Below are 24044 nucleotides of genomic sequence, written 5' to 3'. Positions count from 1 at the left end.
ACTTTTCTTGCAATTTTGACACAGTGTATCTTTGTAAATATTCAAAAAGAACTTACTTTTTATGATGAAATTAGGAATGCATTCCACTCCTGAGGAGGAACTATCAGTTTCAGGCTAAACGTTTTTGAGGTGGAAAATGGAGTTATTGTAAGACAATAAATTCCAATCAATGAGGCTTTCTAGATGAATCGAGACTCAATTTTAGAAACCGTTCAAATAGGGATAGTTCCAGCAATGATTTAATTCTTATTCCAACCTTAAAAGAGAATATGGGAGCTTGGAATTGAGATAATAGTTTTTTGTATTTCTAACGATACTTGCGTTTTATTTCATCATAAAAATTCTAATTGAGAAATTTATTCAGTGGGTCGCACAATTGCTGTCAATCTTCATAGTTTGATGAACTGTTATTATTATAGGTAGCCTAATGATTCTCAGAGTGCATGAGTGAATAAGTAAGTGAATGAGCTTCAATTGTTACAATAATAATTATACATTTTTTGAAGATAAAAATCCAAAACTTATTTATTTAAAATTTACACTGAAAACAGAGATGTGATTGAATTTCTTCATATTTAAGGTTAAATAAAGGAGATGTTGTCAGTTCCACATAATCTATTAGAGCCAAACTGTAGTTTCAATGTACTTGAAGCATCTTCGGAGTCCAACCAAAAATACCACTAATGATGCCTAATAAATTATGTGGAGCTGACAACATCTCTCTCTTACTGTGGAGCTTGTGGAGCTGACAACCATCATTTCTGATGGTTGAAGTGACGGTTGGCTCAGAGAACTTGTTGGTTGTGGTTGTATATCGACCTCCCAAAGCAGGTAGATTGTTCATCCTTGAAAGCGACCTGGTTAATGTTATGCATAGGTATCAGCATGTAATCATTCTAGGGGATTTCAATGCAGACCAGATGAAGGATACATTTGAAAGTAGGCAGGTGAGGTCCCTATTCGAGTCGATGAATATGGCAATTCTCGATAGTTCACCCTCTTTCCATACTGAGACTTGCCACACGTTGCTTGATCTTGCGATAGTCAGTGATCCAGATTTTGTCCTATCGAATGGTCAAATGTCATTCAGTATGTCAGCTCATGATTTGATCTATATCATCTATAGTCTTGAACATAACATCAGATATACTTCAAATAGTAAAGGCAGGAATCTGAGGGATATTGATCTGGACCGTTGCTTTGCTGATGCTGTGGAAAAGCCTTGGCACGATATTGTGCATTTGGATGATATCGATGATAAGGTGAATGCTTTCAACTCCATGGTTTTGTCAATTTTTGATCAACATGCACCGGAACGTGACTTCAAGGTCCAGCGTAGACCATGCCCTTGGTTTAATAGGGAGATATCTCTACTGAGGCGTGAGAGAGACAAAGCTAGGCGCGACCATTCTAGGACCGGCTGCAGTGTAGACTTTGTAAGGTATAAGACTTTGAGAAACCAGTTGAGGTCAGTTTGTAGGAGAGCTAAAATCCAATATTATAATCGGCTATTTGATGGTAAGCAATCTACTTCAGATCTCTGGAAGAACATTCGGAAGGTTGAGATCGTACCTCCGAAGTCAAGAACTACAGCTGTAAATGTGTCCTTGGACCAACTAAATAGGTTCTTCTCCACTCCGTCGCCGCCCTCTTCATTTTCTCACCATTTATTGAACTATGCCATGATAAACCAAACCAATCACACACTTCCATGTGAAAAATTCTTCTTTGCTTACATCCTTCCTGAGAAAATCTCCTCAATTATCCTTTCAATTAGGAAAAATAATAAAGGTGTTGATGGCATTCCAATAACGTTCTATAAAATTATATTACCCATTATCCTTCCGGCAATTACACACATACCGTATTCAACTTTTCCCTAGAAATGGGAGTTTTTCCTTCACTTTGGAAGCACTCTTTAATATGTCCCGTCCCTAAAGTAAGTAGTCCTTGCTCCCCTGAAAAACTTCCGTCCTATCAGCATAGTTTGCACTATTTCTAAGGCGCTTGAGAGGGTGGTACATGAGCAGACGACATCATACCTGAATTCATTCAATTTCTTTGATCAAAATCAGTCTGGTTATCGCTCATCGCATAGTACATCTACAGCTCTTTTGAAAATAACAGATGACATTCGTAATGCCATGGACAACCCGTATGTTCTCTCTCCTTGTCACATTTGATTTCACTAAAGCCTTTGATAACATTTGTCATTCAATTCTGCTACATAAACTTGCAAATCAATGTAATTTTTCTTCTTCATGTCTCTCCTGGTTTGAATCCTACCTAAGCAATAGGTATCAACGTGTGAGAGGAGCTGATGGCAAAACTTCAGAGTGGTTACCTGTTGTAACAGGCGTTCCTCAGGGAACAATACTTGGTCCCCTCCTCTTCTCTATTTATATGAATAATCTCCCTCAAATTTTTCATGACATATCATACCATATTTATGCTGATGACCTTGTGTGTTACAATCACTTTCCTTCCGACAGTGCTGCTGACTCTATTGCCGCGATGAATGTTAACATTCAGAATTTGATTGTTTGGGCTAATGCGCACTGCTTGAGACTCAATGCAAATAAATGCAAAAGCATCATTATCGCTTATGGTCGGTTGTATAACCAAATAGATTTTAATACACTTCCTCGAGTGATGCTGGCCAATCATGCTCTGCACTTTGGAAGTTGTGTGAAAGTCTTGGGCATACAGCTTGATAAAAACATGAATTGGTCGAATCAGATTGGTGAACTGACGAAGCGAGTGTTTGCCACTATGCATCAATTGAAACGGCTGAAAAATTTCCTTCCAACCCACCTTCGTGTTTCACTAGTACAGAGCTTTGTAATTCCCATCATTGATTATTGCAGCATCGTTTATAACGACATTACTGAGGAGCTGAATTTGAAATTACAACGATCGCTCAACTACGCAATTAGGTTTATTTTTGATGCGAGAAGAGATGACCACATCACTCCATATTACAGGAGGTTAAATTGGATGAAGTTGAAGGAGAGGAGACAATACTTCATGTTGAGTCTTGTTTATCAGCTGATTGTCAAGGGGAGAGGTCCCCAGTATTTGAAGGAAAGATTCACACTCCTGGCTCATATTCACAGCAGGAACACGAGACAGCATGAATACTTCCTTCAAATACCTCGTCACCGCACAGTTATGTATAATAACTCATTTACGGTCACGGCCTCAAATATGTTGTCTGCATTCAGAGAGTTGGTATTAGTTGTTGATATCGAGAAATCGAGAGCCGAATTGAAAGTGTGCAGAGATGATGGAATGTTGTCAATGATTCTCGGCTTTTCAACTGTAAGCTTCGAATCAGATTTATCGGCAGGTGGATCATCAATTTCAGGAGTATCAGACTTTTCAAATGCATTGAATCCACAATCTGTGATTAAAACTTCTTTGATACCTACAATGTAGGAAGGCTACAAATACATTGATTCATTGTATTATTATTCAACAGTCTATAGTCTTCATGGAACTTTCTCATTAGGAACGCTGAATTCTAGAGTAGAGGAGCTACTTCGATTTGTAATAACATACTAACCAAAACTACCATCATAGAAAAATATAATATATTCAGAAGTAAAAGGTGAAGGATGGTCGTTGAGAGTTGTTCATATATATTATGTATGTCTCACTTCTATTAATGACTTAGTGCCGGTTGTACAAAAGCCTGTTAAATTCTAATCGTGATTATATTCAACGAGAATCAGAGAAGCCTTCTTTCAGAAAAAGCCTTCTCTAATTGGTTCTCGCGGCATTTAATCATGATTAAAACAGGATTTTGCACAACCGGGCCTAATTAATCAAAAAATTATGATTTTATTATAAAGTGGTGGTGAAAGCCTACAATATTGTCAGCCTTCTGCATAGTAAAAAATTACTTTTTGTAAAAAAAATGACCAACTCAATAATGTTGAAACCATACTTAGTTCTAAATTAATCAGGAAAGTTTGTTTCCAGCTTCAAGACTCATTGGAAATGCAAGAGGTGTAAAAATATAACATGACCAAACGGTTCTTTCTATTTAGAATAAGAAAACAGAATTTTCATATCAATTGTATTATTTCGTTTTTTACTTGTTTGATGCCCACACAGGGCTCAAACTATACGAGCCTAATAGACTCGCGGAATATTTTTCAGGTTGAATGGCCTCTTGTGAGGAAAACTATAAAGCGGTATAAAGCCCCATAAAAGCCCATGCATTCTTAAGACGCACAGAATTTATTCCGCTTGTATATTACACGTGTATAATTGGGGTTTTCTGGCTTAAGCTCTGGGGTTAATCGTCGACGATGAGAAGGATGTTGTTTTGAGATCAGTTTTACACATTCGCCATTTTTGTAACTTTTTTGTTCTTCAATAAAATCTAAGGAAAAAAATCAGTTACCTTAATAACGCAGGGAAAACAAAACACTAATGAAAAATATTTGAGTTAATTTTATTTACATAATTTTACTTAAAAATAATTATTTCACATAATGTATATTACTCAATAAATGAAAACATAATGTATATTACTTGATAAATGAAAACTCAATGTATACTACTTAATGATTAAAAATTCATTCCAATGCTATATGCACCCTTTATACAGACATATTTTATTGTAAAAGTCACTAGAAAAATATAACCATTGTGAATTGTAAAACCAAACATTTGAATACCTTAAATCAACAGTAATGTTACATAGCATCATTCTTAATACGGTGAAGATGTTTTATAATAAGATTTATCTTGCAGTCTTCCATTGAAACATGGAAATCATTATTGGAGCATAAAGTAAAGAAAATAGCTAAGTGAAAATGAGAAAAGGAAAAACTAGAAAAATATTTATTTAAATTAGAAACAAAATTAAATACTGTGATACAATATACTTAATATACTTGAGAGAGTTAAACATGCTACAATAATTGCAGGTTGCAGGAAATCAGATTATTAAAACCAATAAGAAAACAACATTTAAAAATACAATGATTTCGAAAAAGAAATCTTTTACAGAAATTGTCTGCATTGAAAAATTTTATTAGAACTCAATTCTGAAGAAGTATGTTTTTGTTTGCTCAATTACTTTATGAATTGATTAATTGATCTTTTTTATCGCCATTGACTGCTTTGTAGGGGAAATAAAAACCAAATATTTATTTGCATGTGAATGAGTAATAGAACTGATAAATTAATGAGAAAACGTAAGAATCAATTGTTAGCAAACAACTATTACAAATTTTTTCAGCTGAAAAAAACTAATTTTCAATTTCTAAACGTTTTTTTTTTAATAATTTATGACGACTCTTATATTCACGATATATGTTATTTACTTCACAGATTTGAATGTATAATTTTATGAGGGCTTTTTTAAAAGTTTATTTATTGTAATAATGGATATATTATTATTAATGATTAATTGATTCTTACCTATTCACACGATAAAGCTATTCGAACTTGATATGGTTTAATATGAAATCGCCAATTCACAAGAAACAAAATTATTGTTCTCAGTTACAGTTCGTGAAAAAACATCAATAAGTATTTTCTTGAGATAAAAACCACAATCATAAGTATATGACCTGTGAGTATGTAAGGAATATGGCTATAATTCCAAGGTAACTCCTCTTAATCTAAACAGTTTTTAACATATTTACAAACTAAAATCCTTAACATATCAAGGAAAAAATCTATATTAGAATAGAAAAATATTTATTGTGTTTATAAGAATGACTGTGGTCAGAATATCGTCTGTAGAAAAATTTAAACTGTATGCATACAAATTTAAGACATGAATAAAATTATAACAATTAAGCTTAAGAAAGCTTTGGAAATCATACTTTCAACACCTAATCTAAAGTTGAAATATATTTTCTCTTAAAAATAAGTTCTTGTACTTGCAGTTAAACCAACTCTGTTATTTACTTCGCAACTTCTTACCTCTTTTTTAGAATTAATTCCCTGATTTTCATTGCACGGATCTGGGGTGGGTGAATCCTTATCAACTTTTGGCTTTGATGATTCGGTTAGAATTGTCTGAGATCGGGGAGAGTCTTCCAGCAATGTTCTACTCCTCTCCCGTCTAATAACTATTGCATGTGTGGGTTTCTCTTCCATTGATGAGCAACTCACCTGAGAGCTAGTTTTAACAAAAGTGCCCACTGAGTCTCCCAATACTTTGGGAGCATTGTTACTTCTCCTTCGAATGATGACTACTTTGTTTGGTTGTGAGGCAGGTTTAGGAGAGATGATTTCACTTGTAGCTGGGTCTAGTGTATTATTGGTTGATTTTGGAGTGTCTGGATGATTAGTAGCTTGTGACGATCGATTAGACAGATCCGGGGATGATAGTATTTGATTGGATCGATTTGCCTGATCAACAAGAACCCTGTTATCATTGGAACATGGTACTACCATAGGAGGTGGAGTTGCCTCCCCGGGATCAGCTCTAATGTACGTTCTAGGTTTATCAAGTTTCTCTAGAACCTTCTCTGAAACTAACCTTTCAAATAAACTACCTATTCTCTGCCGTCGGAAATCAATTGGCTTCAGTTTCCACTCCACAAAATTCAATGTAGAGCTTCTTTGCACATCATTGTCGACAGACCTTTCTGCTACTCTCGCTGAAGTTCTATTATCACCTCTCTCTCTTGTTTCTCTCATATTCATCATATTTTTATCGACCCTTCTCCTAGATACAAGAGGCGATCGGCCCCTAAGTTTTCTATCTCTGAGCAAACCCCTGTACCGTCTGTTGATACTTCTATTGAAATACTCTGAAGGGCTCCTACGCTCACAAACGTCACTCTTCACATCGGTTAGTCCGCTTCTGTTCGATGATCTGACAGCGTCTGACACTTTCGTGGTGGATCTAGTCCTTGAGTCGAATTTTCCTGCATTCCTATGTCTTTGTTGACTCGTTTTTGATTCATCCACCACTTTACCAGTAACTGATGAATCTTTGCTTCGTGCTACCACTACACAATTATCTAACTTCATCAATTTCGCTGGACCTAATTGACTGCCGTCATTGATTCTTTTCAAACTAGGTTTTGAGTCGGCTGACCCTGATGAACTTTGCAAACGTTCTAATCCAGATGACGATGCAATAGGTGAAGCATCTTTCGCGATGTTTGTAGTTTCACAGTTTCTCACACTATTCTCAACCTTTGGTGTTTCATTTGTAGGCTTGGATCCCAATTTAATTAAATCATTTTGAGCCATTGGATTGATAACAACACGTCTCCTCTTGAATCCCTGTGTTCTTTGGATTGAGTCATTTCTCGAAGGTACAAGTGGGCGTTTCAGTTGATTAAGAGCATTTCTTACTGAAGATAGATGTTTCTTGTCTTTAATCTCTTCAATGGACTCTTTCCTCGCCGGCTCAGGAGTCGATTTTTCTTTAGTTGGATTACTTCTTGGAGAGGGGGAAGATAGAGGTTGTTTTTGGATGGAATCTTGTCTTGTAGCCGAAGGAGACATTTGACTTTTTATACCTTTTTTTGAAGAGGTTATAGAGTGTTTTCCAAGATTTTGTTTGACACTTTTAGGGCTTTTAGCACCTCTCTTTAGACTCTTAGCTGATTTGTCATCTTGTGGACTTACAGCTTGTTTGTCATTTATTGGACTTCTAACTGATATGTTATTTTTCGGACTTTTAGCTAGTTTGTCATTTTCAGGAGTGGCAGCTTGTTTATCACTTTTTAAAGGAATTGTAGCCGTATTGTTAACTTTTGCTTTATTCTGTTCATCAGTTACAGCCTTGGATTTATCCACCTCTTGTTTATTTGGCAAACTACTACGATTAATTTTCACAACAGGTCGTGAAGATCGTCTTTTTCTGAATTCGAAATGTTCACTACTCAGAGACACACTTACTTTATCTTTCTTAGCAATAAAGTCAAGGTTAGTTTTCATTTCCTCTTCAGGAACAGACTTCGGCTGATCTACCTTTTTTGTAGAAACAATTTCAGTAACTTTATCAACAGCCAGTTTCTGATCACTTTCAGTGAGTTTCTTATTAATTTGAGCAATACTATTTCCACTTTTAGCAATTTTATTTTCATCTTCAACAAGTTTCTTCTCATTTTCATTCAACTTCTTATCACTTTCAATCACTCTGTCCTCTTTTTCTCCCTTATTCTCAGTTAAACTACTATTATCTTGACTTGAATCACTTTTCGAGCTTCTTGAAACCGAACGTTTGGATGGAGATTTAATTGGAGATAGGGTATTGACTGGTTTAGCCAGCCTTCTAACCATTGTTAGGGTGTCCTCACCAGTGATGGACTGTGACTGTGTAATATCGAAACCCTTGTGACTGGTTACCGAGTTACTGTTGATTCTCATAATATACCTACTCGGCGACTCAAACTGGAATTCAGGCTGAGAAACATCAGTTTTAGCAATACTGACATTTGTCTCATTTCGAAGAGCTTCAGTGAAGTTCGAGTAATACTCTCCAGTAGCCCTATTGTCTTGTGAGGAAGCTTTCTTATTTCCTGATTTATCATCTGAAGCTTTATCAACAATAATTATTGGCACAGGAAATATAACGGGCTCTTCACAGATTATCTCCTTAGAAATTACCGGTTTTTCTTGTAGAAGATTTTGACCCTGTGATTCAACAATTTTTGTTTCAGAGATTTTCTTTGATTCAATAACCACTTGTGTAAGCGAACAATCAGTTTTCACAGATTTCTTTTCTAGGACTGCATCAACCTGTTCTATTACAACAACAGTATTAGTCTTACTTGTAACAGTTTCAGATTTATTTCCTTCTGTAGGTCTATCTGTGGATGTTTTCCTACAACGTTTAGTGTCAGTGGAGTGGGAGATTTCATCTACCTTCTCTTCCATTATAGAGTTCTGGGACGATGATTTGCAGACATGGAAGGGAGAATGCTCTTCAGTGATATCAATGCCAAAAAGTCTGATAACCTGAGGAATGGCACTCTCACTGGACTTCTCTCGTGTCCTAAAGGAGGAGGACGAAGACATCGACGATGAAGAAGTGGAAGAAGAGGATAAAGATGAAGAACAAGACAACGATTTCAATTCTTTGCTGATTGCAGCAGTGGAACATTGCTTACCGTCGTTCTCTTTTGATGGAGTTCCAGTTTCAGAATCCTTCAGATTCTCCTGATTGGATGACTCTCCAAACAGCTGTAAGAAATTTTCTCTTATTTTTGGGAGCTTCTTCAAAGCGTTAACAACCTGCAAACTGGACTCTGATAGCTGTGCTTTTTGTCTTTGTTGTTCAAATATGTTGTCTGCATTCAGAGAGTTGGTATTAGTTGTTGATATCGAGAAATCGAGAGCCGAATTGAAAGTGTGCAGAGATGATGAAATGTTGTCAATGATTCTCGGCTTTTCAACTGTAAGCTTCGAATCAGATTTATCGGCAGGTGGATCATCAATTTCAGGAGTATCAGACTTTTCAAATGCACTGAATCCACAATCTGTGATTAAAACTTCTTTGAGGTTTGTATCTCCAACGGTTTCTTGTCCTTTTACTTCAGTGTGTACTACAACATCATCAAGATTTTCTACTCTAGTATCGTTTTCCTGTCCCTCTACACCTGATTCATTCAATTTATCTACCGAAGAATTCTTTCCCTGCTCTTCTAAAATTGATTCATCCATTTTTTCTACTGTAGCATTATCTCCATGATTTTTCACACTTGTATCATTCAATTCATCCAATATAGCATTCTTCTCCTGCCCTTCCACACTTGATGCATTCAATTTCTCTGAGGAAGCATTCAATTCCTCTGAGGAAGCATTCATTTCCTGCACTTCCACACTTGATTCTGACTCTCCAATTTCAGAACTTAATTTCATATTATTACTAGACGCCTCACAGCAAGTTTTGTCTCCTTCAATACCTTCACTGAATTCAAATTCGGTACTCAATGACAAAAGCACATTTGCACAAGAGAGAACAACATTTTCATTCTCTTGTTGAGATGTATTAGTGCTAAATTTCAACTGTTCACTCGCATTTTCATTACTACAAGCTTCCTTTTCACTATCTTTCGAACTGCCTTCATTCCGCACTTGCAAATCACTACAACTAGTAGTATTGAGGTTCATGTCATTAGTCATTTTTGTACTGTCATGATCATCTACTGATTTTTCATTACAAGTAATTTTTATACTATCTTGATCGTCTATAGGTTTTTCACCATCTGCTTGACAACCCTTTTCAATTTCAGTTATTTGGTTCAAATCTTCAATACTTTCACTAACACAGCTTTCAATTTCTTTGACAGATTCCTTCAACGAATCTGAGACCGATTCTGGTGTGTCACAGATTGTAATACTGATAACTGGGATCTGGTTCTCCTTATTATTAGTCAACAAATTCGGATCAGTACAATCTGCTGATGACACCTCCTCATCTGACTTTCCATTATCAGCGCAATTAGTTTCTGCTGGTACATTTTCAGCAGATGACTCGCTGCTTATGAGTTTTTCAGATTTATCTGTACTCCTATCTGAATCTTGATAACTTGGATTTTTGTCATCAGCAGCATTCTTCGCATTCATCAACTCATTTTCAGATTGATTCTCCTTGTCTGATTCTGAAATACTTGGATTGACATCTAATTTCGGCAAAATTTCTTCACTTTCATTGGGAAGGAACTGTGATCCACTTTCAAGATTCTGATTGTTTAAATCATTGGGTATGTCGCTATTACGATCATTCAATGCACATTGTTCTGAGGTTTCATTGTCGGCGACTTTCTTCTTTCTGAAATTCTTGGTGACCTCCTTCTATTGAAATATATAGGGGACTTACTCATGGATGAAGATTTAGTTGATTTATGTTCAACTATTTGAGGTCTTCTTTCATCTTGAATTACTGTGGATTTCCTTTTCTCTGTCTGTTCTTTTTTCTGTTCAACTTTTTCTCCTCTACTTTCTTCTCTGACGTTATCAGTCTGTTTAGAGCTATTTTCTATATTATCACTCACTGAGCTGTCATCTGTCACATGCTTTATATTTTTTGAATGAGCTTCTTTAGAATCGCCTAACTGTTTTTCCGGTAATACACTTATACTACAATCTATTCTCTTACCACTACTCTTAGAATCATCTTTACAACTTTTACCACCTGCTTGGGATTTGCTGTCCTTAGCTGGGAATTGACATTTTTGTGAACCGGACCTTAAATTACCTGCTGTAAAGCAATACCCGATTTTTTTTGGTTGAGTCACCACAGGAGGTTCACTAGTAGCTGGAGGAGGTCTGGTCTTCTCGTCTTCCAAATTTTTAGGTATGTTCCGTCTGCCAACCGCTTCATTTCTGGTTCTTCTGGGAAAATCACGACGCGCTTCATGGAAACTGCAAGAAAATGGAAAAGCGTAAACACAAGATAGAAATATCAACTACAAACATGAAAAACGAAACAGCAATCTAATAATTTGAATAAGAAAATAAATATCCATAAACTGGAAAAAAGACGATCTCAATGATAAAGTTGAAAGTATGTTGACTTGGCCATTACAAAGATAGATAAACAGACTAGAAAATTCCTTCTTGTAATGTAGAGGTTTCTCTGAAAGATTGTGCAATTTCCTAATATTATTATACAAAATGTTACAATTTCAGATCTACAGACCTTGGCCTAAAAATGTGAAGTAGAATTAGTCACGCAACCCTGAAAGGGTACTCAATGAATAATTGAAAAAGAAAATAAAACATTACAGTATAATATTAATTAATTTTGAGAAAGTAAAGGTGGAATTTTTCAAGATTATCAATTTTTAGAATAGTTCAAGAGTTTGTGTTTATAATTTACTAGGATATTTGGCTTTCCTATCAATCTATCGAAATTCAAAATCAGAATTATATAGGTAGTGTATTGCAGTTCTTTATTTTTGATGTGAAAATTGTTGTGATATGATCTTAATCCTACTTTGAACAATTTATTGAACAAAATTTAGGAACAGAAGTTTTTGGATAACGTCTGTTTTTTCATTCCGATATTGTAATCTTTTATCCAATGAATAAATGAATAAATAAAACATATTCCAAAAACAATTATTGGAACACATTCTAAAAAACAATGAATAAGAAATTGAGAAACGTAATTCTAGTATGTTTACAATTCTGTAAGTATGAACTGCAGTTCTGATGGTTCGTTGAAGTCCATTAATTTCTGGGTTTAGCGACACTTCCACACTCCTGAAATAAAATAACCCCCGACAGAATCGAATCATGGTCAGGAACGAGTCTGTGGGGAGGAATTTCAAATCGAGCGCGGAAGGTGATCGACCATTAGAAAAGAAGCTCTTAACTGCGAAGGCCCGCTGCTCTCTAGACCGGAGCATGATGGCTATTTACTTGAGGGAGGATAAATTTGGCAACTTTCTCCTCCAGATGCGCCCCCTCCTGCCCCTCTGCACGACCAATTCAAAGCACGGGAATTTTTTCAAATAAGTAAGTTTCTCTGACGCACCTTGTAGTTGGAAATGAAGTGTTTTTTAACTGATTAAGTTTATTTATTTTGAAGTTGTTGAGACAATTAAAACCAAAAAACTCAAAAGCTGTTGATTGAAAAAGTTTGCATGGAAGATTTGTTTTTCTATTCCAATTTATAAGACTTGATCAATTAGGAATATGTATCAGTGATATCACAATAAATTATATGAATTTTTATGTAGAGTAGCCTAATACCAATTGATTCAATAAGATAGAAGCTTGTGAATCTTATTTTTTCACATTTGAATACAATGAGCTCTATCTGTTTTATGAAACAATAATTTTAACATATTCCTGGATAGATTAAGTAGTATATTAGAACATGTCTTGAAATATGCCAATAGAATAATTTTATGCCCTGATTTCAATTATGATTTTATAAGCAATGACAATAATATTAAGGAATTGAAGGACTTATTTGTTTCTTTTGGATTGACGATGAGTTATAACAATATTACCAGAACTGATTCCAATGGGGGAACCTGTATTGACAATATCATCACTACCATCAGTGAAGGCTCTTTTACATGTGGGGTTGAAAAGACATGGTACTCAGAACATTGGGCTCTCACATTTACAACAAGATTATTTTCAGGAAGCAATTGCACAGAAACCAAAACTATTCGACACATCAACAGTAACAGTATTAAACATTTTCAAAATTTGTTACATTAAATAAATTGGACGGACCTATATAGAGATGGCAATCTAGAACTGAAAACCTCCTTTTTCCTGAGTACACTTAAGAATATTGTGGATTGGACATTCCCATTGAAGACTGTAAAATTAAAGGCAACAGCTCCTAAGCCAGGCAAAATCTTGTGTTGAATTAATGAATATTAAGAATATGTGTGATCTGCTCTATGATGTTTATCTTAATACTGGTGATAATGAAATAAATATTATACATAAAATTAGAAAAAAAAGAATTCAAAGACATGTTAGTGACTCTAAGGAAGACACAAAATGACAAAAAAATTATTGAATCCAAAAACAAGAGCGAGGCAATTTGGGATGTAATTGAAAAACTGAGTAAATCCAAGTCATTGATTAAGAAAGGCTCACTAAACTCAAATCAGTTCAACAAATTCTTTACAGAGAACATAGATAAAATTGTAGCTGAAGTTAAAAGTAAAAGATCCAGTCATAGTGCAATGGACGTTTTGAGAGCTGGTTACTGTGAGCCCACGTCTCGATTTGAATTTGAATTAGTTGAAACAGATAACAGAATTAATATACTCAAGAAAATGAAGGGGAGTAATAGTGCAGACGTCTATGACATTAGTGCTAGGATGCTTAAACTCAGTCTTGATTATATTATAGATCCTCTTACACACTTAGTTAATAGTTCAATCCTTGAAAGTGTTTTCCACAGAGCTTGAAGTTGAACAAAGTTCTGCCCATACATAAAAAAGGCTGTAGATCAGATTATAATAACTTTAGGCCTATTAACATAACCACTACTGTTTCAGTAGTGGCTCTAAATGATCAAATCGTGGATTACTTCGAAAGAAACAATCTTTTCAACAATTTTCAGTTTGGATATAGGACTGGAAGAAATACGGTTAGAGTGGCAATTGATCTGTACAGGGATTGTCTGAATTCTTTAGAAAACAAGAAATATACTCAGACCAAATTCTTTGACCTGTCAAAAGCATTTGACACTGTATCGCACAAATTGTTGCTAGATAATCTTGCATTTTATGGCTTCCAGGAAAGATCTTTGAGACTGGTAGAATCTTATTTGGGGGATCGATTCCAGAAAGTTGTTTTTGAGGAATCTGAGTCACAGTATCTACCTGTCTCCCATGGCGTGCCTCAGGGATCTATTTTAGGACCTATTTTGTTCATCGTCTACATAAATGATCTACCAACAATTGTAAACCCTCCAGCCAAAAGCTATTTGTTTGCGGATGATCTGTTTGTTTTTCTGAGCTTGCCCAGAGTAGTTTCATTGAGTCAAGCTTCCCAGGACTTGGCTGATTCGATCGAGAGCTGGTGTAATTCAAATGTATTACGTGTAAACTCTGATAAAGTTCAGAACTTGACTATCAGTTATGATAGAAGACTGACTATGAGCATAGAGAAACAATAGCGTAAGTAGATATCCCATGGTATAGGGAGTTTATGTCGTAACTTCTACTGTTATCTCAAGCTGATAGTCCACGTAGTTCTTTCCCTTGAAGCTGTGTGACACTGGTAGTCTCTCATATTGTGCCGTTCATACACTCTCACCCCAACAAAACAGTGAAAATCGACAATAATCGACAGTAATCGGCTTGAGATAACAGTAAAAGTTACGACATAAACTCCCTATACCATGGGATATCTACTTATGCTATTGTTTCTCTATGCTATGAGTGAGGAGAAAGAGGCAAAGTTTCTGGGATTCACACTTGACACTGGACCTGCCTTAGTTGGTCCCAGCATATTGACATTGTTACTAGCAAGCTGAATAAGGGAGTCTTCTTAATTAGAAAACTGAGGTCATATTATGTCAGTTTGGATGTTTTAACGGTGATTTATTACGCTCACATCGATTCTCATTTGTCATATGGCATCATACTTTGGGGTTCCAGAGCTTACAGTGGTAGACTTTTTAGAATACAGAGAAAGACTATCAGACTGATTTGTGGGTTTTCTAAGCGAGCACAGTGTGATGAGCATTTTAAACTTATGGGAATATTGACTCTACCTTCAATATTTGTTCAACAGAGCCTTATTTATGTTAAAGAGAATTTGGAGAAGTTTGTGGAGCAGGGGGTAGTTCATAGCCATAACTAGAAATAGGGGTAATCTGACTACTTATCGGTATACCTATTCTAGTACACAAAAAACATTTCTAATTTTATCAATAAAATTGTTTAATTCACTTCCTGAAGATCTTAGAAATATGGAGAATGGAACTTTTAAAAATCATATGAAACGTTTCTTAGCAGCTAACCCTTTAAACAAGATTGAAGATTTTTATACATTAGCTAGGAATATTCGGTTATAAGTTGAGAATCAGGTGACATATTATCATAAGGTACTGATAGTGTAACTTACTGATGTAATATATTTGTATTTTGTATCATGTTGTATATATTTGACACTTGTATCTGAAGACCTCAGATATTGCTGCACTTAAGATTCTATTCTATTGTGCCAAATGCAAAGCTAACAAAAGATTAGACTATGAGTAGTGTTCTATATTGAATATATAAAAAACTTCATTAGCCTATTGATGTCTTAAGCTGGATTTTTACACATCAGTGAGAGTAAACGTGACCTTATTAAAAAACCTTATTCATATAACTATTCTACAATATACTAACCTCTTAGATCTTAATTCTGAAATTGTCCTATCCTTACGCTGAATTTCACGTTTAGCCGATAAGAATAACATGCTGATATTCCTGCGGTAGATGGCATTTGTTTTTTCACACGTCTGAAGCTGAGTTTCCAATGATTTCAATTTGTTCATAAGTTCAGCAACCTTGGATTTGAGCGCCTTATTATCCTCTTCCAACTAGAAAAAAAACAAGAGGAAATTTAGGTATTGATCATAATCAATAATTACAAATTTTTGTTACTTGAATCAAACTAGAGCAGTGTTATATAAAAGCATCCAAAACCAAAGAGACTTATTGAGTAAAATATACAAGCTACAAATTCTAACTCCTGAAATTGAAATTAATATCGCTGCTAAAACCAGAGCTGAATTGCACAATATCAATTGCAACTCAGGCTTTAGCTTATAAATTTAAAAACATAATTTCTCAATCTAAATTGCTTTTATCTGATAATTTATCATTCTTAAACTGAATTCGAACAAAATAGTGACAATATAATTCCCATGAGTTCTAATGGCATTATTTGTAATTATTATTTAACGAAAATCCTAAATAAATGCTGCAAATCACCCCGAAGACCTCTGCTACTGCAGACATTGACAACAGGGTTAACAGCTAGATGAAAATTCGGTGAGAAATTCTATCCAAAAATTAGTTGCCAGCCCGGGAATCGAACCCGGTACCTCCCAATTGCTAGTCAGGAATGCTTGCCCTTACACCAAACTGACAATCTCTGGATAGCAGCGCTCATTTTATACAAAGCCACAGCGGCCAACCAGTTACAGATGGAATTAAATAGAGAATGCATTTATTCAATTGCTAATTAATATATCATTATTATTTAACGAAAATCCTAAATAAATGCTGCAAATCAGAGCGCTGCTATCCAGAGATTGTCAGTTTGGTGTAAGGGCAAGCATTCCTGACTAGCAATTGGGAGGTACCGGGTTCGATTCCCGGGCTGGCAACTAATTTTTGGATAGAAGTTCTCACCGAATTTCCATCTAGCTGTTAACCCTGTTGTCAATGTCTGCAGTAGCAGAGGTCTTCGGGGTGATTTTCAGCATTTATTTAGGATTTTCGTTAAATAATAATTATATATTAATTAGCATTTGAATAAATGCATTCTCTATTTAATTCCATTTGGCATTATTTGTGCTCACTCGACGGGCTGAGTAAGGAAAGTCCAATGTTGAAGCTCGTGGGAATTTTATTTTTACTATTCACTGTAACTGTTGTGTGCAAATCCAACTTCAAGGTGCAATTCTTTAACGTCGACTGGAGCCGCGCGGCTAAAAGACATATATTAAGGTGCAGTTCCTTAGCAGCGTACAGAAAGCGCGTCTCGAGACGCGTGGTTAGAGCCGCCGCGGCTAGAGCACATAAAAATTTATTAACATTTTATTAGATTTTAGTAGCAAAATATTCAATTTCTCAATCATAATACAGAAATATACTACATATACATCTCCATATAATACAAAAATCCTCAATAAGTCATTGAACATAATGCATTTTAATATGTTATTTGTTCTGGTCACAGCGGATGCAACCACGCGTCTCGAGACGCCGTTAAAGAATTCCATATTTAGGTTAAAAAAAGAGACATCAAACACAAGAGGCAAGTAAGGCCCATGTAATACGAGCGCTAATGCAGCGGCGTTTTTAGCGTCGCGTTAACTGGACAATGGTATTTCAATAGTGCGTGCTAATAACGCTAGTGCGGATTACTTGAATTCTTCCTGAAAACAAAAACAATAACCAACTTTAGTGTAAGTTATAAAGCTATATCTGAGTACGAGGAGTTCTTAAAAAAAAACTATGAACAATAATGCTGACTAATACTAACTAAACCAAACTGATGTACCGTAATTACTTGTTGTATCAATTTTTTGAAAATTCCTATACTCTGATAAGATTCTCGAGGAAGCTATTAAAAACAAACAAACAAATACTAACCTATACTAGGCTATTATAGGTTAGGAAGTTTAAAAATAACAGGTTGCTAAAATAACACTTTGTCTTCTAAATGACTGACTATCGACCAATTATGGACATTGATCTGATATTTGAATAATAAATCTTTTTGCTAATAATTTACTGAGTTGAGTACGGTAGTTTTTCGAACTAATATTTACCTTGAGCAAGTTTTCGTCATATTTGAAGTTTGGTAGTTCAGAATAAATATCAATATCCTCGTCATCCTTTGACGTAGATTTAGTTGTATCGCACATGACAAATGAGTATTACAAGCTACTGAGGAGTCTAAAGAAATATTTAATTATAAAGGATTGAATATTAACATTGTAAATCAACATAACCAAAAACCAACTTTGCTACTCGTTATTTTTTTCTTCCATTCCTTGTACTTTCGATCTTCGATGTTCCAACTCCCAGTCTCGAGTTTGTTTCGAGTATCGATACGATAGTTGATAGTTGCTGGACTATCGACTCATCTCTGGTCGATATCTAATTCAAATATTTTTAGTTCCTTAAAAACTCAACAGATGTCGCACCAGCTCCAGAAACTCTCAAATTGTTTGGAATTTTCGAAGAAAGGTGGCGCATTGTTGCCTCTCTTCATTGTGAAATCAACGCATACCTGTCTTTCTGCGCATGCGCCAACTAAAAACTAGATTTTGGCTTTAGTACTTTTTGTAGGTTGTGTGGTAGATGTTGTCATCCGTGTTCTGTAAATAACATTGTTTTCTTGTTGAATAGTTTAAAACTCGGACGAATTTATGTTTTCGGGAATGTTTCAACATAATGCGTGTTTGATTATGTGAAATATAGTGCAATATTTGAAAGGATAACCGTTAAAACATGAAGTTTGTAAAGTTGTTTTCAGTGCTAAGTGCGACGTAGTGTTTTTACTCTGCGACTACCTGTTTGAGGGGATTGCTATTCCAGGTAAACAATAATATTTTCACTATTAGTAATAGAATAGTAAAACAAGCTTGAGAATTGTTTCCTGAATATAATTATCATTCTATAACATGAGTGATCAAGGTTTTGCGGCCATTTAAATCTGCAAATGTGGTAAATAAATAAACGGTCAAGACCGTCCGTTAAGATGGCCGCGGCTAGCGCAAGCGCTTTTGACAGGTACGGTAGCATAACCGTCACACTGTCACGTTATTCCGTAGGTTAAATTGCTTTGGTACGTTTAAATTTATAATACAGGCATTTATTTGACTGATTTTTATAATCGGTCAGGTATTTCTTGTTAATGATTTTATTTACATAACCTAATAAAAATAATACTCATCAGTAAAGTTTACCAAAGCACCAGAGGTGCTGTTCATGCAAGGATTTTCTCAATCTTTGTTGCTGAAAATAAATTCTGATTATATTGCTCTGCTTTTGAAAAATCTAGGTTATTCTGATTTTTCTTAAATACAGATTGAATGCTAGGTTATTGGCTTTGAAATCTATTTAGAGTTAGGCTTAACCTCAATTTACCATGACAGATTGGGCATTTTTGTCATATCTATAATAATTAATTTATTTTATTTTGAGCAAAAAAGTTTATTTTGGCGGATAAATCAGAGGTTATAAAATTATCATGTTTGTAGAGGTTATCATGTTATCAAATTCACTTTGTGATTGATCCATTCATCATAAAATACAAATAAAACAAGTTTATATAAATTAATTTATTTTAGGCTAATTAGGCCTATCAAGATTTACAACCTGTGACATGTGACCTATCAAAGACATTCTAGGCAAAACAATATACTATCAAAATTATTCATAACCACTTGTTGCGATTGAGTCCTGTTGTAGGACATCATAATCCAATTTTCTTGGGATGATATAATTACAAATTAGGTCATTTGATCATATCTCTTTTTATAAATTGTAACAAGGCTAACTGTAATTAGTTTGGTAAATATTCAGATCTGAATCTGTCACTCTTGTCAAATTGTGAGATTCTCTTGATAATCATTAGCCTATCTATAAGGTACTGAAAGAAATTATAATCAATTGAAATTAACATATACTGTATATACAGATATCTAAATTCAGAATGAAATATTCTGTGATACCGTAGTTCTCAGAGTTGAATTATTACGCTAGTGACCTACATCCATAAAATTTTATTTTCCAAAATATCACATGAGTCAGCAAAATTTTTGAATTTTCTGAGTGTCAAGCAGACTTGCAATTTGATTAAATAATATAGAATCAGATTACTAACAAATAGAAAGTATGTCAAATTATTTTTGTGTCAAATAAAAATTGAGTGAATTTGCTGTGTATACAGGTGAATATAATTTTATGTTTATGCGAATACATGCTGACAACGTGTATCAAATATTCACATTCTATAGCTTATTATGAGAATTATAGTACAGTAGAAGGGCTTGACTACCTGCTGAACAAAGTTTTATGTATGGCTTCTGTCTACAAGAGCTACTAATCAATAAATACTTGCACTTTTTGGTGTGTTGTGTAATAGGTGCATTCCATTATCCATACAAATCGCTTTGCTTCGTGTTACCCTAAGGATGAATATGTTTGCAGATTCTATTCACATTCTCCAAATCTGTTGTCAAGGACAAGAGCTAGACAACAAGTACATGTATCTTAAATTGTCTTAGGGTGGACTGTTTTATACTTTTATGTATAGAAAAGTTCTGAATTTTCATCATGAGTAAAATAGATCATACACTTAAAATATAACCTGAATCCAAATAGAATCTAAAATTCCTTAAATATCGCAGTCACAATAACTAATAACGTCATGGGTTTAGGCCAGCACTAGAAATTAGTTTTTATTCATTTAGGTTCAGCAGACTGCTGGAATGTGATTTCCACTATCAAACTATGAAACGGTCTCAAATTCTTTCAGAATTATTCTCCATTGGAACTCAATATGAAAATGATACTGGAAACACTGACCACAAATATTTCTTATTGGCAGTGGTTTCTCCGTTCTAAAATGATCGATTTCATTTATTGGTAATTCGAAACCTCATCCATAAACAAATAAATTAGGCTAGCAATGATATGTTTTGAAATCTTGCTCCTCACAAAGATTACATTCTATTAGGTCATAAACTGTATTTTCATCTCCAAACTTACACTTGTTTATTAGCATTCTATGCATATATGAATTTCTTAGGTATAATGTTAGAGTACCGTACCATTTGAGAAAATGTTTAGTTGAAGATACAACCACCTTTGGAGCTTAGGATGATATTTTTGTCCTTTTAATACCCAAACTTGTAGCCTAGTTTATTATCAACATAGTTCAAGAGCTTGGTCATTAATCCTAAGAAGTGTCATATTCTTGATGGGGGCAGATAGAGTGTTTCCAGGATATTTTCTGTGAGAAAGTGGTCATCAAGCCAGAGCGTATGTCATTAAATATTTTGTTTATTCTGATCTAGACAGAAAGAAAGATTGTGACAGGTATTTGAACTCGCCTCAAATTTATCTATCAAGTTTCTTTTCAAACTTCTCCATTTCCTTACAACTACAGTTTCCCCCGGAATTTGTTATAAATATGGAGGAATATCATATGCAATATGAAATATATTTCTCCAAATAATTGGCTCCATAGTATAAGTTATAATTTGTTCATTTTGAATCATAATTTGATAATTCGCAATGCGGCTAAGAAGATACTGAAAATTCGATTTTATGTCAGAAACTGTAATTCAACTTATGAAATCACCATAAACGAAAACGTTTGTTTTATCATTCATTCCCTCATCATCACCTAGGCTCAGAATACTTGTAGACAATAGCTTTCCTGAATAAATAAAAATTAACTTATATATTTATTTGAAATACATGAAAACTCCCAGACAACTCCTTTCATCACCCTTATTATCATTGTCATTATTAATATGATTTTTATAATACCCAAAATAGAGAACGTGAAAAATAACAAATATATGGAAACAGGTAACAATATAAACTAGTTGAAATATAATTTAAAGATACCGTTCAAGCCAGAGTTCATGTACAATCCTTTAAATTATGGTAGACAAAATACGGCTGATTCTTCATTGAAAGGCAAGATTTTGCGAACACGATAGCAAATTAAAGACATTCTATGGAATGAAGAATTTTCTATTATCCTGAAGGTTAATAATTATCCATGATTGATAAGAAGAGGATAGGTCTTATCATAACCAGATTCATTACCGTGATTGAAATCCGAGGTGATATACACCAGTGATATGAATTTCTGAATAATATTTGATATAAATTCACGAGATTCACTTCAATCTTGAAGTTTCCATTTTATTTCGTCATTTCTCTCGTCTGTAGTACAAATTATCTTGAAAGTATCCAATCATAATGATCTATTCTTTGGAAATCTTCACATTCATTGGATGGTTTCTACCCTTTTGAATATCAAGAATACTCCTTATTTGGGTTTCACTATCAATAAAATTAATTTGTGTTATCAACTAAGTAGGGCTATGTGACTGGTGAAAAGATGTTTGGAAAAGAGAAACATTTGACATCTCGAGTTTTTTCCAGTCCAGTCCTAGTTCATTCTCCGTTTATGCTATTGCCAATCTATTTTTAGCCAGATGCTGAGTTTTTTCGCTCAGAACAGACCTTTTTCAATGGCTTCCTCTTCCCTCTCTGGGCTGGGTTTGCGTGTTTCGGAACCTACCTACTCCAAACTCCAGGTCTGTTGTAAGCATATGCAACACGCCATCACGAGGTTCAATATAACGTCTGGCGCCCTTTCTATTCTATAGTGCTGTAGTTTTCAACCTAACCATCTCTCCATTCTTCATTCTGTCGTACTTTTTCTTGTTATTCGTCCAACACTCTCCTTCGTGTCTTCCTCTTATTCATTCCTTCTTTTCTCCTCTCTTCATCCTTTTTCCTTACTTTACTTTCATTCTTCTCTTTCTGCCATCTTTTTCCCTATTTCTTACTTTGTCTCCTCTCCTCTCTACTTCCTCCTCCTTTCCTTTTACTCCTTTTTCTACTTCCTCTCTTCTGTACTCTCTCCTCGACGTAGAGAGTACATTGTACTCTCTACTACTTCTACTCTGTACTCATCGTAGTATTTTACGTTGTCTCTTCATCTACTGCCTCACTTGTACACCTTTTGCTCTTTTTTTTCTTGTGCTATTCTTATTTTTCTTTTCTTAACCGATTTATCATCCCCTTTCTCCATACAATCTTATTGTATCTTGACTCTCTTGTATTTATCTTCATGTAAGCCTTCAGTTCACTTCCTCCTCCTCCTCCTCCTCCTCCTCTTCTTGTATTCTCATCTACTTTTTATCACCTGTATTCCTTTGCCTCTTATTTACTTCTTTTATTTCAGCCTTCTTTTTTTCTTCCTCCTCCTTCTTCATCTAATTGTCGTGTTCCTCTTATTTATTTGTTATTTCTTTTCCTGGTGTTCACTTTCACCTTCCCTTTATTTCCATATTTATACTTTCCTCATCGTTATCTTCTACTCTCCTGATCTTATTCCCATTTCTACCCCCATTACTTCTCTTTCACTCTTCCATCTTCTCTTCTCTTATTTCCATCCTCTACTCTCTACTGCGTCCCACTACTCGCTTCTCTCCATAACCAATCGTAGTTATAACATAGCAAACAGACGTTCTCCATGCTGTGAAACCATTTGTTTGTTCTCCCTATTTGTGTGATAGCTGAATATAGACATACTCCTCTGTTTGGATTGCAATTTTGAATCACCTCTTTTTCTCCGTGTATTTATAGCTGGCTTCGGACATAAATTTAGAACAAGTTTTTGATTTACGACCCCTCAATGCCTGCGCTCCGGTAATAATTGTTACAGTTCTGATAGGCGACCAGGAATAGTTTTCTATAGTAAGCTCCACTTCAAATTGTCAGTATTTCTGTCGAATAACATTGGTGCTGCCATTCAATCAATGCTGTTTAAAATGAATCAAACTATAAACTGCTCGCCCGCCATCTGTTTACAGTTTGCATTCTGTTTCAATTTTATTTGGCAGTACGGCATTTTCGAGGTTTATAGTGATACAGATGGAATTAAATAGAGAATGCATTTATTCAAATGCTAATTAATATATAATTATTATTTAACAAAAATTCTTAGGATTAAGGATTCAATGCCCTCAGTCAAGTCTAGGACTCTATCGGCATTATTCTGAATAATAAGAATACTAATATATTTGCAAACCTGATGCAGTAGTTGCAGTTCATCCCTCAGCATATTATGCACGTTGTAAAAACTAC

General features: G+C 34.8%; 2 protein-coding genes across 5 annotated transcripts in view; one reads left to right on the top strand and one right to left on the bottom strand.

Annotated features, from left to right (window-relative positions):
* The window catches only part of LOC120353649 (serine-rich adhesin for platelets-like), a 72201-nt gene extending 54137 nt beyond the window's left edge, over positions 1-18064 (bottom strand). The window contains exons 1-5 of the mRNA XM_039438211.1: positions 17969-18064; positions 15813-16006; positions 11229-11355; positions 8266-10785; positions 6139-7956 (exon numbers count right to left, since the gene is read on the bottom strand). Coding sequence (XP_039294145.1) covers positions 6139-7956; positions 8266-10785; positions 11229-11355; positions 15813-16006; positions 17969-18064 — 4755 coding nt within the window. The remainder of the gene's footprint in view (positions 1-6138; positions 7957-8265; positions 10786-11228; positions 11356-15812; positions 16007-17968) is intronic.
* A 412-nt stretch (positions 18065-18476) lies between these two features.
* Positions 18477-24044, top strand: part of LOC111053155 (afadin) — a 270804-nt gene continuing 265236 nt past the window's right edge. For all 4 annotated transcript variants that reach the window (XM_039437759.1, XM_039437756.1, XM_039437758.1 and 1 more), the window contains exon 1: positions 18477-18740. The gene's annotated coding sequence lies outside the window, so the exon portion shown is untranslated. The remainder of the gene's footprint in view (positions 18741-24044) is intronic.

Source organism: Nilaparvata lugens, chromosome 11, assembly GCF_014356525.2.
Source record: "Nilaparvata lugens isolate BPH chromosome 11, ASM1435652v1, whole genome shotgun sequence".
Taxonomy (NCBI): Eukaryota; Metazoa; Arthropoda; class Insecta; order Hemiptera; family Delphacidae; genus Nilaparvata; species Nilaparvata lugens.
Note: the sequence above shows the minus strand (reverse complement) of the source record. Positions and strands in the feature narration are given on the sequence as shown.